The sequence below is a fragment of the Crinia signifera genome, chromosome 1 (genome assembly GCF_055691185.1).
Source record: "Crinia signifera chromosome 1, ASM5569118v1, whole genome shotgun sequence".
Classification (NCBI taxonomy): Eukaryota; Metazoa; Chordata; class Amphibia; order Anura; family Myobatrachidae; genus Crinia; species Crinia signifera.
The window spans coordinates 380,441,128-380,457,315 of NC_139217.1; the positions used below are offsets into that span (position 1 = coordinate 380,441,128).

Consider the following 16,188-nt stretch of genomic DNA (forward strand, 5'->3'; position numbering starts at 1 on the left):
ACGCCCATCTCAAACTTATGGACACATAGACAAGCAGAATATTCTGGTTAATAGCACACACCTGAAAAAGTAGACATCACTTGAAATTTGTAATTAGAACTATTAGAGAGAAATCACACATAGGGCCTTATTCTACTTCACTCTTTCTGACAAAATCCTTCTTAGATGGACAAAACCATGTGCACTGCAGGGGGGCAGATGTAAAATGTGCAGAGAGAATTAGATTTGGGCGAGATATTTTGTTTCTGTGCAGGGTAAATACTGGCTGCTTTATTTTTACACTCCAATATAGATCTTTCTTTGAAGTAAAACCCCACCCAAATCTAATTCTCTCTGCACAAGTAACATCTGCCCCCCCTGCAGTGCACATGGTTTTGTCCATCTAAGAAGGAATTTGTCAGAAAGAGTGAACTAGAATAACCCCCATAGTGATGTATGTGAAAAAAAAGTCAGGAGCCAATCAGGGCTTTGATGCAATCCTTTTCAAATTCTTTATTGGCATAAGTAATAGAAGACAGCGGCACTTTTACGAAACACTGCATGAGAAAACACAGTTGGGTAGGAGGGGGGAAAATAAAACCATTCCAAGATGATTGAGCTGTCTTCAGACAAGGCAACTCATACGTCAGAGTATCACTGAGCTTTGACCGTATCCCTATGTAGAACTTACTCCCATCTGTAGAGCGTTTTCTGCAGTTTGACATTCAGCGTAAAATTATAAATACCTTTTGAAAGTGTAGAAAATGTTAGAAATGTTTTCTGTACAAAATTTACAGAGTAAGACCCTCTTCGATCCCGTCCTGCCCTCCCCAATATTGTGATTATCAGTCTAGCATTTTTCTTTCATGACTGCACAGCTACTTATATCCATCTTCCACCACAATATTGCAAACAAAATAATCACATATACATCCATTCTGCAGAAATCTGACATTTAATGGAGCAGTCAGCTGTTACTGTACAACATGAGAATTAATTATGCTTAAGTGTACTGGTTAAGTGTACACGTGGAGGCTGACATTTTTTAGACTGAAACAATTTATTGAAACAATTTATTGAGAAGACTATCAAATCCCTGTCCCATGCCTCTGGCTCCTAGTGAGGTAATAGTCTGCTGTCTTACGACACTTGGTTGACCACACAAAATGGCTGCTTCCATTCTGTTTAGGAGCAAAGTATTTTTTAAGGAGCAATTACAGCTTTTAGCAGAGGAATGAAATTAGTTGTTATTTTGTACAAATCCCAACGAGTTGCACATAGGGTAAGTACTGCTTGAGAAAGCTTCTTAGCTGGAGGAGCAAATTAAGTTACTGAACTGATACCCAGCTGAGGTAATTCAAGTGAAAATAACAAAAATGAACACAAGGCAAAGAAAACGGCTGCATGTTTCAGATAGAATTTTTTTTTAACTATGTAATCTTCCATGTTTACACTCTCATACTCCCAAGTCGAATACAGCTGTATTAGACTTCATGTGATAGGTTTGGATTGGATTTGCCCTTCGGCAAACCCTCAAGTGTGACACCTTCCATCTTGCAGCTAATGTTCTGCTACCAATTTTCTGCTTAATTTAGTCTGGCAGTTACCTATGCTAGATTAATTAAGTGTTGGTAAAAAAAAGCCCTCCCTACTCATCAATTGATTAATTCAACCTAGGTTACGGTAATAATAAATTAAGTGGGTAGTTCATAAGCAAAACGTTTTATACTAAGTGGCAGGAATCATGTTACAGATACAAAGGTAGAGACAGAGACAGCAGTTCCGGCGTGTTCACTAGATTCTCATTGGTCATTTGTTGTTTTGTGGGGTTCTATTATATATATTTATACCGCTGGCACCATATCGAAGCACATTCTCATAAATACAGATTCCTCAGCTAAATGTATAGTTGATATGTCTAAGCATAGTTTATTTTCACTATTGTAGCCCAGCCTCTCATTAAATCATTAATGCCTTACTATATTGTTTTACTACTAACTTCTATGTCATCTTCAATAAAAATGGGACTGTAATTGGCACCCAGTTCAGGAATAAACAAAAAGAGTTTCAAGTGACTCTTTCCAGGAGAGACTCACAATTCACTAACTTCTGCCTCTCATGTTACTGCCTCAAAATGGCCCCTTTACAGACTGTAATGCATATGTCATTTTAGGCTTTAGTATTTTTATTTATTTTCATTGAAGTTTGAGGAGAGTTTAGTCATAGGCATAGCTACTATAGGTGCAGAGGGAGTGGCCACTATCTCAGAGAAGTATTCCCTGGACTCTGTCTGGTGGGAGGATTTCCCTACAGAACTGCACCCTGCAGTCTCCGCCTACATCCTGTGCTGCCCACACAATCGTCTCTGTATATGCAGGGAGGTGAGGTGACATCTGGATTCCCAGCACACCAGTGGCAGTGTTAGGGATGCGGTTAGATCTCCTTTGTTATTAGGTGCTCGATGTAGTTATTGGCAATGGTGGGAGACAGAGTGATCAGTGATGGTGAGGATAGAAACCTAGGTGCTCCAGGGCGTTAATTCTGTGTGGTGGCAATGTGTAGCTAGCATGTGGCAATGGGACCCCTGGAGAAATTTGACCAGCACCTGGTAACTCTACGGATGACTGACTTACACAGTGCACAGAGTAGCATCACAATTGTGTGTGTGGTGTGTACAGAAATGATGGGGGGGGGGGGGGGGCGGCATTGGTGCTAAGTGTGCTCAGTAAGGGAGGGCTGAATGTGCTCAGCAATTTGGGTAAGGGGTACAGGGGGAACTAAGTATGCTCAGTAAATGGGGGAGGGGGTAAAGCAGGTGCTAGGTTAGACTAGCAAGGGAAGGGTCTCCTTCATAATTTTACTATTGGTTCCGAACAGATCAAGTTACAACTCCCCTGTGCTTAATCACAGCTTTTCTCTGCTTGTGTGATGAGGATTACTACAGGCCAGGCATATGCTGTCACTACATAGACGTGTAGTACATGTTACTTGCTACACTCTTATTAAGGGCAATATTTCACCAAACAGCTATGAACATTTTGTACATCTCTACTTACTAAAGCAAAGGGCGAGATGTATTAAAATGAAAATGCGGTAAAACCCCCGGTTTACTGCATTTTCATATGTACTATTACCAACCACACCGATATCCGAGGGCAGGGTATCGCCACCTTTGGGTGACGATACCCTATAGAAGCCTATGTGCTTCTTTTTGCCACCAGCCACCTCAGCCGCAACCCTGCCTCCTCGCCGACCCCCCTCCCTCCCTCCCTTGAGCTTACCTTCCTGAAAGGTCCTCCTGGAAGGTAAACCCTGGAAGGTAAACACAGCCGGACATCTTTCCGGCTGCAGGGGGAGGAGGAGGCGCCTGCTTAGCTGTCCACGGCGTGAGGGGAGAAGCAGGTGGCAGGGAGGTGACTGCGACCGCACCGTGATGCCAGCCGCATGTTAGTAAATATGCGCTTGCATTGCGGCAGGCGGGTGGCGAAGGGCGGCGATGTATTTTAATACATCCTGCCCAAAATCAGCAGTGTGTGGAGATCAGCAATTACACTAAGGGCCTAATTCAGGTTGGTTTGCAAAAGCAAAATCCTTCTTTAATGGGCAAAACCATGTGCACTGCAGGTGGGGCAGATGTAACGTGCAGACGGAGTTACATTTGGGTGAGGTGTGTTCAGACTGAAATACAAACTGCTGTGTTTTACTCTGCACAGAATGCTGGCGAATATTCAATTCACCATGGCCGCTCCCAACAAGCGGCTGCACACGCAGGGGAGCAAATGGACCAGAATAGGGTCCAAAGTAACATGTAGAAAAGTACTTTCATGTTTACATGTTTTATCTAATAGATATTTATTTACATTTTAAAAGGGTCACATGTTTTTTCTTACTGTTAAGGCTTTCCTGCAGTGAAGTTAGCTGTATCCTCCACACAGTGTGTTGTGAAGGTAAGCGCTACAGTAAGGATGCAGCAGGATGCATTTACCATAGAGATGGAGGTTCTTGCTTCAGTAAGCATGTAAAATGTCTTCAATTCCGGTGACTGGACTACAAGTTTCTTAACATAAATGCTGAAAACTTATACATTGACAATTTTTGTCAACATTAGTTACTAAATTCAACTTACATATACAGTACCAATGATTGGGACAAATTGCTACTCTCCATCATAGTCAACCTATGGTAGCTTGTGCATAGGATACTGTCAGGACTGGAGGACACACAGAAAGTACTGGGATACAGGCTCACTGACAGGATAGACAGAGGCACAAAGGACTGAGTGACATACACATTAACCATGCTAGAAGACAGTCTCACATGACAGATATGCTGAGAGGGGATGCGGTCATTTGGTCTACTGCATTATGGTAGAAAGTCATTAGGTCGAATCCATTAGGTCGACATGCTAAAAGGTCGACATGACTCTAGGTCGACATGGGAAAAGGTCGACATGATTCTAGTTCGAAAGGTCATTAGTTCGACAGGTCATTAGTTCGACAAGGTCATTAGTTCGACATTGTCTATGTCGACATTCACAAGGTCGACATGGAGTTTTTCACTGTTTTTTGAGCCAACATGTGCCGACAGGCGGTATTTCATGCCCTACCATCCACTAGGGCGTGGTTGGAGAATAAAATAGTGTGCCGAGCGTAGCGAGGCACCGTGCCCGACGCATTGCGAGCGTAGCGAGCGATGCGAGGGGATGCAGTGCACTTTAAACTGTGTCCATGTCGACTGTGTTGACATTCAGGTAAAAAAACAGTGAAAAACCCCATGTCGACCGTGTGAATGTCGACATAGACAATGTCGAACTAATGACCTTGTCGAACTAATGACCTTTCGACCTAGAATCATGTCGACCTTTTCCCATGTCGACCTAGAATCATGTCGACCTTTTAGCATGTCGACCTAATGGATTCGACCTAATGACTTTCTACCATAATGCAATAGACCAAATGATCCCAACCCGAGAGCCAGGTTCACAGGACAGACAGAAAAGTACTTGCAGACAGGCTCACATGATAAATGATAGTTACATGACAGTACTGAGATGCAAACTAAAAAATTGGACACAATGTGCTGGGATACAGTATCATAGGACAGACGGACACAGTGATAGGAGTCATACTTACAGGACAGACAGACACACTGGCAATGATGACAGACAAACTCAAAGATTGGACACACTGACAGTGCTAGGAGCCAGGCTCACGGGAAAGCCAAACACAGTGTATAGTGCTGGGAGACAGGCTCGCGGGACACTCACACACTGAGAGCACTCTCTGAAAGGCTCACAAGTCATACATAAACACTGACAGGTCTGGCAGTCATGCTCACGGAACAGAAAGAAACACAGATAGGTATATGTATTATCCTCAACTATGGGAGAAAGTGATACCGCTTCTCCCCATGTATGTGGCAGTGTGGGAAAGATGACAGGGGCGCTATGTGGGCCTGTTTATATCAACGCTACTATCTTTTATGGTGTGTACACACGGTACAATTCAGCATACAATTTTCACTATATAGTCCAAATCGCATTGGGATCGCAAGCAGATCGCACAGGTTTTTTTAACCTTGTGATCCCGATGCGCACTCCCGCATAGTCATTACTAACTGTCACATTTTAAAACATGCTGCATTCATTCCTACTATAGATCCACAGGTTGCCTGGAAAACATGCACCGTTGGTAGATCTTGAGGACAGGTTTGGCCACCCCTGCTCTAACATATGCGATAATTATGGCAAAGGACAGCTCTTGCGTTAAGAGCTGTCCTTTGCAGTGAGTCAGCGTGTCCCGGCGGCTCTCCTCTCCCTCCCTTACCCGGCTAATGCTGGTGCTGCTGCGGAGGGGGGGCTGGCTCTCCTCCTCCCTACACCCGGAAGAGGATCATAGTGCAGGGAGGAGGATGTCATAGGTCCGGGCAGCACAGCTCTGTGCTGCCCGGACATAGGTCAGGGGGGGTCGGTGCGGGGCAGTGGGGGTCGGTGCTGGGTGGAGGTGGGTCGCCTTAGAAGCCCATAGGCTTTAATGGGGCATCACCAGGTTTTTCTGACGATGCCACCCGCTGCGATAACCCGGTGGGGGATGCTTAGAGCATTCCAAAATGTGGTAAAAACCCCAATAACTGTGATAACTTGACTCTGCAAATTAGATCCTGTGGGGTTTATTTATGAAACGCTGGGTTGTAATATTATGTTTATGCCTGATATTTAAAAGAACAGTGCTATTACTAGCCATCGTGTTAGTAAAGAATTGGCCATTAAATATCAGGCATAAACCCCTATGTGCTCTCTAAAATGTATGAAATACAAAAATACAACAGTCTATACTATATCTTGTGTAGTGAACTTTCATTACGTGTCCCAGGCAGTGGTGGATTCTGGGGGAGGGAGCACTAAGGCTGCCCCCCCCACCCCCAGAGTTTACTAAGGGCTTCTGGTTGTCAGTCAGCTTGCCAGCCCTCGGCTTCAGTGCAGCTGGTGAATTGTAGCAGACCCTGCAGCTGCCAGCTAAATGAGGGCCGTTCAAGCAGCGGGGCAGCATGACTTTGCTACCTCACAGCGCAGCGTAGTCACCCGCCAGTGGAGCGGACTCCTGCACATGCCACACTGCAGAGACTCAAGCAGAGACAAATTGAGGGGGGGGGGGGGGGTTGCCCAGAGTGGAGCTAAGGCCGGCCCCCGGCCCATATCTGTATTTGCCAGTCAAAAGGTTTACCCCTCCTTTCATCCATTGACAGGAGCTCATAATACAGTAAGTTCATGTGGAGGTAGAAGCTGGAGTGTTTTAATGTTGTGACGATTGAAGTATAGTATAGTGATATAGTGCATTGCATAGGGGGAAGTAGCGCAGTGATGTAGTGCAATGTATAGGGGGATATAACCTAGTGAGAGTGTGATGTGTAGGGGGATATAGCGTAGTGATGTAGTGCGATGTGTAGGGGGATGTAGCGCAGTGATATAGTGCAATATGTAGGGCGATATAACGTAGTGATAGAGTGCGATGTGAAGGGGGATATCACGTAGTGATGTAGTGCGATGTGTAGGGGGATATAGCGTAGTGATGTAGTGCGATGTGTCGGGGGATATAGCGTAGTTATAGAGTGCGATGTGTAGGGAGATGTAGCATAGTGATAGAGTGCGATGTGTAGGGGGATGAACCGCAGTGATGTAGTGCGATGTGTAGGGGGATACAATGTAGTGATAGAGTGCGATGTGTAGGGGGATATAGCGCAGTGATATAGTGCGATGTGTAGGGGGATATAGCGTAGTGATAGAGTTCGATGTGTAGGGGGATGTAGCGTAGTGATAGAGTGCGATGTGTAGAGGGATGAACCGCAGTGATGTAGTGAGATGTGTAGGCGGATATAACGTAGTGATAGTGCGATGTGTAGGGGGATGTAGCGTAGTGATAGAGTGCAATGTGTAGGGGGATGAACCGCAGTGATGTAGTGCGATGTGTAGGCTGATATAACGTAGTGATAGAGTGTGATGTGTAGGGGATGTAGCGCAGTGATGTAGAGCAGGCAGCATGTACTGAGATGTAACCTAGTGATGCAGTGCATTGCGTAGGGGGATGTAATGTAGTGCGGTGCATGGGGGCATGCTCTGCTCTCTAGGAGCTGCTGCTGCCAGGAATAGACACTGCACATCATTGAGTGATGGGGGGTCCCCCAACCGCACATTCTGTATCCTGACTTAGAAATAATGATTTGACCTTAATAAATATATGGTATACAGCATTAATGAAATAATTTGATGTTAATGCATGACCAATATTTACATGTGCTACTGTTAAGGTGCCCATACACGTTGCGATTTTAACATGCGTTTTGAACTTTTAAAGTTCAAAACGCATTGCATCGGTTAAACTCGCACCATGTACCTGCGGGGATGCGATGCGCGTCCTCGCGGGTACAATATTGTATAGCACAAAAAGTATCTGCAGGCAGTACTTTTTGTGCTACATCGCATCGCATAATATTTGTAGTACATGCAATCGCACCTGCACAGTACAGTAAATCGCATCGCATCGCATCCCCCTACAAGTGCCAAAATCACACGGCACAAACGAAGTACAGAACGCACAGCACACATATCGGCACGTGTATGGGCACCTATACTCCACATTGAGTGGCCTATTTAACTTTATTTCCAAGACCATAGATCTCTAACATTTCTTTCTTTTACCTCCTTTCTTATTTTTATTTTTCTGCCTTTCTTTATTTCTTCTGCTTATTTCTTCTCTGACTCCATAGACAGGGTCTTGTTTTCAAGAAATGTGAGAGAATACAATAAAAGAGCATTAATGTTTATATTCCTATGAGAATGTGTCCCATTTCTGGGCCTGACAATACTCATGAGCAGTTTAGTTTGAACCGCTCAGTTGCAGACAGGTGCGACTCTGCGCTCATATATGTTCCACTTCCATTCATTATCATTTATTTTCCTCAAAATATGTTAAAAGAAAATGCACCGCCGGGCTCATACAGTATGTGCTGTTTCTCTTGGCTTTCACTTATTTGATTCTTAAATAAAATGCATCAAATCCTTGAAGCACTGTTTCATCTATGTTGTGCTGTAGTGATAGCACATAGGGAATATAGGGCGGGATTCCCTAACCTCTGCCAGTCCATCCCACCACACATTGCCGGGTACCACATTGTTAGTAATAGCATATGCACTAACATATGTGATTATTAATGCAAAGGACAGCTCTTCTGATAGGCAAAGTGCCACCGTCGCTGGATCTGCGACCCGGGAGTACATCTGTGCATGAACAGAGTGACGGTGGCAGCCGCGGGGCATGCTGGGAGGGATTCATGATGGGTCCCTGAAACAGCGCTGTGGAGTGAAGGCTTCTATAGCATACCTCCCAACTGTCCCACTAAACGCGGGAACGTCACGGTTTTTGAGGACGTTCCCACGTCCCTCCCGTGGCTGGCGGTGTCCCGCTGCGGAAGGGGGGGGGGGCAGTTGGGAGTCCCCCCAATCTGACAGAATAGACGCTGTGCACATGCGTACAGCATCTATTCAGAGGTGCACTGGCTGAAAACAGGGGTGCAACTTAATTTGCATAAGATGCACCCTAATTTGCATACGCCTCGCCCCGTTTGTCCCTATTCTTCAATTTAAAAAGTTATAAGGTATGCTATAGGGTAATACCAGCTTTCGATAACAATACCCTCTGCAGCGAAACGCTAACATGCAGGGTATAGTGCATTGAGATTTTTATCACATTTTTCCTTTAGTGCATCCTGGCCATAAGCTCTTGCAGTTTGCTAAATGGAAGAGTAGGGGATCTGCAGAGTTTCCTGTGGAGCAGAAATATGAGAGACAGCAGCACCCTTAGAACCTTCATTTGATTTCCTTCTCAGTTCTCAGTCCCTAATTTGAAACCTGAATTTTAACTGTTCATAAAAGGACACTACTTTGTGTGCCCAATTCTGCCGCATATACAGTATATGAGGCCAATTCACATTAAGATGGGCAGATACATTGGGCATATATATATATATATCGCATGCACAGATGATTTTCCCAAACATGGTGAAGCAGCAGTCACTGTCTGACAGCATATTCCACCAGTCCCAATCGACAGCTGAATGTTCCCAACCGGGGTCAACAACTGTTTTGTACCCATTCATTGGGATTATGGTTCTAAACTGCATGTGGGCACCTTCTGAAAGATCATGTAACAGGACACAGAACTACATGGATCATTTACCAAATGTATTGTATGTAAGATTAGGAAAAAAAACATGCAGCGTTAACATAAAATGCCTTGTAAACTTTCATATAAACTTTTCATAATTATTTCACCTCTTAACCATCAACAGGGCCTATATCTACTAACAGTACATTTTAGTGCAAAAATGGCAACTGTAGCCAATCAGCAAATAGCTTTTATCTGTCCAGTGCAAGTTAGATGGTGAAAGCAATTGTCTGATTGGATATAGAGGTATATTACACATTTTGCACCTAAATCCAATGTTAGTAATATAAACCTATTGAGTACAAAGTGGTAGTGCTTATTATTTATTGAATTAATATATATAAAGAATGAAAGATTAATTTGCTCCATGTAAATGTCCTCTGTACTGCATGAGGAAAGCAGCATGCCGTCAGTAGCTTAACAATGAACACAAGTAGACACAGATAAAAGACCAGTAATTCAAGACATCGTTCAACCATTCCAGTAACTAATGTACAATCTCCCACCAATCAATCAGATGCTTAAAACTGTAGAGTCTTCATATTTCCCCTATCAGTTTCGTTCATCAAAAACATCTTAAAAAAATAAAATTGATGTTTCGGAATCTCTGACGTTTGTCGTCCACAATCTGAGGAAAACAAACGCAAGATAGATGATTCTATATAGTCAAGAGATTTCCCCCCGTATGCATTAACTGCTAGAGATGGCCACAGGACCATGATATCACAGTATCCTGCAGCTTTTTCTAGCCAATTGGAGGTACATAATCAGGGGCGGTTTGGAGGTATGTGTGCAACTGGCCCTCAGAGATCAATACAGCGCATAGAGTGACCATCCGGAACTTGTAATAGCTGCGGTCAGAAACCCATCTTCTAATCTCCTAGCATGCCAATTTGTTGAAGAGGTTTTAGCTTCCATTTGCAACACTACCATTCACTGGTAGCCTAACACAGAACGGGCAGCACAGGGCGTTTCTCAGTTTACAGTGCAAGGCTCCAGCAACTTTCAATTTTTGCTGCCTTTCCTATAGTGTCTTCCACCAGACCACCATCAGAACTACCACAGCTCCAGGAGAACAATAGTGTTTGGGACAGGAAGGAGGCAGATGTAGAAGAGGGGACACGGAGATGCCAATGCACGAGATATCTGTCACAGCCTGTAAAACAAATAGAAAGTAATTTAGAATCAGGCATTGGCAGTAAGCAGTGAATCAGTGATTTCATCACTACCCTTTTGTATACATGGCAGTGTTGAATAACTTTCCAAATAGACCTTTTGCATATCATCAAGGAAAAACTTCCAGAAAATGACACTATTGGGGTATACAGTATATACTGAAGCTTCTAAAAATGAAAAGAGTTGATGTTTCACATACCAACCAATCAGATTCTTTCACCCTGCACTGGGGGGGGGGGGGGCGCAGATGTAACTTATGCAGAGAGAATTAGATTTACAGTATATTGCAGTGTAAAAAATAAAGCAGCCAGTATTTCCCTGCACAGAAACAGAAGAACTCAAATCTCTCTGCACAAGTTACATCTGCCCCCCGCATTTGCACATGGTTTTGCCTATTTGAGAAGGAATTTGCCTTTGAAAATGAACAAAAATAAGGGCCCTTATACATCTGCCCCCCCCCCCCCCCCGCATTGCACATGGTTTTGTCTATTTGAGAAGGAATTTGCCTTTGAAAATGAACCAGAATAAGGGCCCTTATACACATGGCCTGAAGGTCATTTTATACTATATTTATAATAGCTGTGTGTATGAAGCAAAGTTAGTGTACATGGCACCATTAGAAAGCAAAGGTATTATACAGCAATTCTGTATTTCTGAATTTTGGATATGGGAGACTCCCTAGTAACCAATCAGATTCTACTTATTTATTTAGCACCTTCTAGAACATAATAGATAGAATCTGATTGGTTGCTATGGGCAATGTCTCATCTACAATAGAACTCCCATCTTTGTAAATTTACCCTTGTATGAGCAAAAGGGGTGTGACAAAGTAGCAATCTGTCACCTCTCATGGGAGGTTATTCTGATCGGAGCGGCCAAACGTGCGTACGTTCACTATTAGCGTACGCTCTCCGTACGCGGCCGTTGGGGTTAAGTCCACCCACAACTCAGCCGCATACGTACGGCCAGAAACAACGTCGAAGGGGAGTGGCGTACAATTGAGCGTACGCCAACGTACACGGTCGGACCAGCCCTTACACTCCGACAACTGGCGTACAACAGAGCGTACGCCACCGTTTACGGACGTCTCTCGTCCGTCTTCCCACCGACTTCTTGCGGCTATCTGAGCGTACGCCAGCTTGCACGGACGGGTCCCTATTGTTTTCAATAGAAAACTCAGCTTATGTCACCGCTCGTGAGAGTGAGCGTACGTCCGTGTACGCTGGCATACCCTTCACATATATGGACCTGCAAATCTTGCCTTTCAACTATAATTATGAAAATTAATTAATTGATTGAATTAATTAATGTGCAAAATAGTGGGCATGGGCTTAAAACATTGCTGAAACATCCTTTGTAGGTGTTAGATGTGGTTTATGTTATTGTATCATAAATACAAAACCTATGTTTGTATTAGAGTGAACACGTTGACACATGTCGACTTGTGTAGATTGAGTGTGCTACTGTGTAAAGTCTATGAAAGCACGTAGTGAATGTGTCTAACTGTTTAACAAATACCTACCTTAGCATATATAAGCAGGTCTTAAAAAGATTCTTACCTTAAATTAAACAAACCTTTAAATGTAGAGAAGTATAGAAAGATAAGCTTCCAATGTGTTTGAGTGCTGTGTGTAGGCTTGCAGGTAGTGAAATCATGGTTTGGACTTAATAGACTGCAGCATTGCTTATTACATTCAGGTGTATGTGTTTGAGTAGTAATCAGCGTAAATTAGCAAACCCAGGCGCACGCTGGCATGCGGTATCTGTAGGGGTGGTTTGAGCTGGCGGTTGGCGGACGCCTGTTTTGTGTCCGAAATGAACGGTGCTTTAGACGATCGTGCGGTAGTAGCACCGTTCATTTTTGGTGCACACCCCCGTGTACACCCATATTTACGCCCATTTTCCCTCATTATTTCGGCCGCTCCCCTCAACACGCCCCTATGCCGCCCCCAATGCCCGTACTCTCGCGTACAGGTTTTTTCGCACGGAGAGACCCGTCCGTAAGCGTTGTGGAGTGTTCACGCCTGCGCATTGGCGATTGTACGCATGCGCAGATCATGAAAAACCCCGGAACGTACGCGTACGGCCCGGCCGCACCAACCAGAATAAGGCCCATGGTGTGTACACATGGAGCAAATTACACTTCGATTTTGACTGTATAGTCAAAATCAAATCTGCATCGCATAGATATCGAATGGAGATGGAACATATTTTTAATCTTTCAATCCCGATTCGAAGCAAAGATTGCATAGCAATCGAATCTTATGGTGTGTACAAACGGTCGACAGCTGTGCTATTCTATACCGCATTGAATCGCACAGCAAGCCATAAGACTATATATATACACTATATAGTACAGATCTTCAGCCCTGTCTATCTGGCTTCGATTTGTGCTGTACAGGAGAGCGCATCGTGATCAAAAGGTAAAAAAACCTGTACGATCTTCATTCGATCTATGTGCTATATAGTCAAAATTGTAGATTAAATTGTACCGTGTGTACACACCATTAGTCGAACAGCAAAGGAATCTCACCATGTGTACACACCATAAGACTGTGCAGCAGCTTAGCTGCAAATAATGTACTCTAGACTGGAACACATTTTTGTGCAGGGAGCACACATTAGGCCAAGGTATAGGTTACTCACTCAGCCGACTTCCAAAAGTGACCTGGATGAGAGAGACGTCTGTTCCGCTTTGGCAGTTTCTCCAGCATCTCCATCAGTTTGGTGAAACTTGGCCTTTCTTCTTGCTCAAAGGCCCAGCAGAAAAGCAGAATGTCCTAAAAATATTAGTGAACATTATGTATTTATTTGGCATCAAATATATAATATATACAATATATAATACAGGTAATAGCTGCAAACTCATTTGAATTAAAAAATATTGGAATACAGACACACACATATATATAAAAACCAGACAAAACTATTTCTAAATAAAATAGGAAGATAAAATAAAAAAATGCCAATTCTTAGGCATCAAAACTGCTTGTTAATTATATCTTAATTGTACCATGGATGCTTTCGCTAGCAAGCAAGTTGTGCTGTCTTGCAAACAACGCATAATTAGAGTATGATTAAGTGCTTACTGCAGAAGTAAGTTTGGATATTCTTGGTTCAATTATTGCAATCTTTTTTGGTTTATAATTGTCCTTTATTTATCTAAGTGTTCAAATCTGTCTGTCCACCACCTGTAGTACTGTATGCTCTGACGATCAAGTAAACGCTTGTTAGAAACTTCATTAAGTAGCACAGGTCGGGTCTTCCTTATCCGTGTATTCCAAAAACCGAAATATTCCAAAAACCGTGGTTTTTCAGAATATTTCGGGGGTTTCTTGTTTTTTTTTACCCCTCCTACCGTGGACGCCGGGGGACACAGTGGACATCGGGCTACCATCGGGGCACGTGGGGACCAGGTACATATGGAAAAAAAAATTCCCAAATCCTAAAAAATCCCTGTGGTCCCGAACATTTCGGATAAGGGATACTTAACCTGTATAAGTAAAGTGGCACTGCTGGAATTAAGGGCAAAATCTGGGATATTATTTGGAAGTCTACTCTGCTCCATTTATGTTTGGGTTCTATGCTAATATGCTACTATTTTACCACTTTTCTATATATTCTATATATACTATACGGTGAGTTGTATGAAGCAAAACTTAAGAGGACACATCTGTACATTGTACATCTAAACTAGATCTCCTGATGATAGTTCTAGTTTTAGCTACTAATGTGCCTTAAAAGTGGTAATCTACAAAAGGAGTGTCCATTCTGCAGTCTCTAGTCTCAGAATCAATCCTGGCCCTCTGGGTAAAACTTTGTGGAAGAATAGATTTCTTTTTGTGATTGACAAGTACTAGTAAAACAATACAAAAAGCATGTTGTCTCACCGATATCTCCTTTCCCATCCCAATTTGGCTTAGATTTGGCTTCATGCCTGTTCCAACCTGCCATATAATCGACTCTGCTGGCTGGTTTTTGAATGGCCACTCACGGGCATGCAGCTCATACCAAATAGTTCTGTGAATAAGAAAAAACATAGTATCATTACACAAAAAACAATTGTCTTAGTAAGGTATGCTACTTATCAAAGTATGTGCATGGCATGTAATCTAGCACAGATTGCTTCTATACTATTCTTACATGTTGACACTGTTCCAATATTATGGGCAAACAATCTCTTCTGTACTGCCAATTTTACTATCAGAGACCGTTATTTACTCAGTATGGCTCTGGAAAAAGAGTACTGTACGTAATGCAGAACCGACAGGCATGGAGGTGGTGCAGCTAAAATAATTGGTATAGACGAATATCATATCTAGCAGAGGCAGATTAAGTGAAAACACAATAAACTAAAAATGCTGCTCAGGACGTTAGCCACACGTTGGTGTCGTCACTGTCGTGTGCTGCTGTAGCTTTCTCCAGCATACTTCTATTTTCCTCCGTGAAGCTTTCGGGCAGAGAGGAACCCGCTAGGACTTGAACCGGCACAGACATGATTGAACCAGAGGTGAATCCGAAAGCCTACCCACTGGCCGATGCCCAGCTGACCAAAACTCTCCTGGACCTCGTGCAGCAAGGCTCCAATTACAAGCAACTCCGTAAAGGGGCTAATGAAGCTACAAAAACACTTAACAGAGGAATTGCAGAGTTCATTGTAATGGCAGCTGATGCTGAACCCTTGGAGATCATTCTTCACCTTCCTCTTCTGTGTGAAGACAAGAATGTCCCTTACGTCTTTGTGCGTTCCAAGCAAGCTTTGGGAAGAGCCTGTGGGGTCTCCAGACCAGTAATTGCTTGTGCAGTCACCATCAAGGAAGGTTCCCAACTGAAGCCGCAGATCCAGTCTGTTCAGCAAGCCATTGAGAGACTATTGGTGTAATTGTCTAAGTGAAGGCAGACACCTAAACTTTAATTTTCTATAAAACAAGAGTAGAAAATCTGTCCAGAATTTTTAGTCTGTATAATTCAAAATGGTGTCTGTTGCCAAGTGCTCCGCAAACATCCCTCTTCTGGTTTTCAGTTGTTTAACTGTAAGCTTTTTTTTTTTTTTGAACCTAAGATAGCCCACTGCTATTGAAAACTTATGTTCATTATGTTATGTTGTACTATATGTATTTTTAAATAAAAAATGTAAAAACATAAAAAAAAAAAAAAAAAATGCTGCATACACCAGGGTCTTATAACTTCGGATGACAATGGATGCCCTGTTTTTTTGTTACTGTACCTCTATTGGGGTTTGGGAAGCCAGTGCATTGAGAGACAGTATAGTATAGCAACCAGTCCATACAGTAGAAGCCAATCAGAATATGTC

General features: G+C 43.2%; 1 protein-coding gene and 1 pseudogene across 4 annotated transcripts in view; one reads left to right on the plus strand and one right to left on the minus strand.

Annotated features, from left to right (window-relative positions):
• Positions 1-467: 467 nt before the first annotated feature.
• The window catches only part of KSR2 (kinase suppressor of ras 2), a 435,191-nt gene continuing 419,470 nt past the window's right edge, over positions 468-16,188 (minus strand). For 2 of the 4 annotated variants that reach the window (XR_014445794.1, XR_014445796.1), the window contains exons 18-21: positions 14,765-14,894; positions 13,521-13,654; positions 4,946-10,854; positions 468-4,308 (exon numbers count right to left, since the gene is read on the minus strand). Coding sequence is in view for 2 of the 4 variants with exons in the window: in XM_083151467.1 (XP_083007593.1) it covers positions 13,517-13,654; positions 14,765-14,894 (268 nt within the window). In the remaining 2 variants the exon portion in view is untranslated. Of the gene's footprint in view, positions 4,309-4,945; positions 10,855-13,516; positions 13,655-14,764; positions 14,895-16,188 lie in introns of those variants that run through there. The other 2 variants (XM_083151467.1, XM_083151468.1) reach the window with 1 other exon arrangement.
• LOC146012778 (NHP2-like protein 1 pseudogene) lies at positions 15,325-15,756 on the plus strand (annotated as a pseudogene).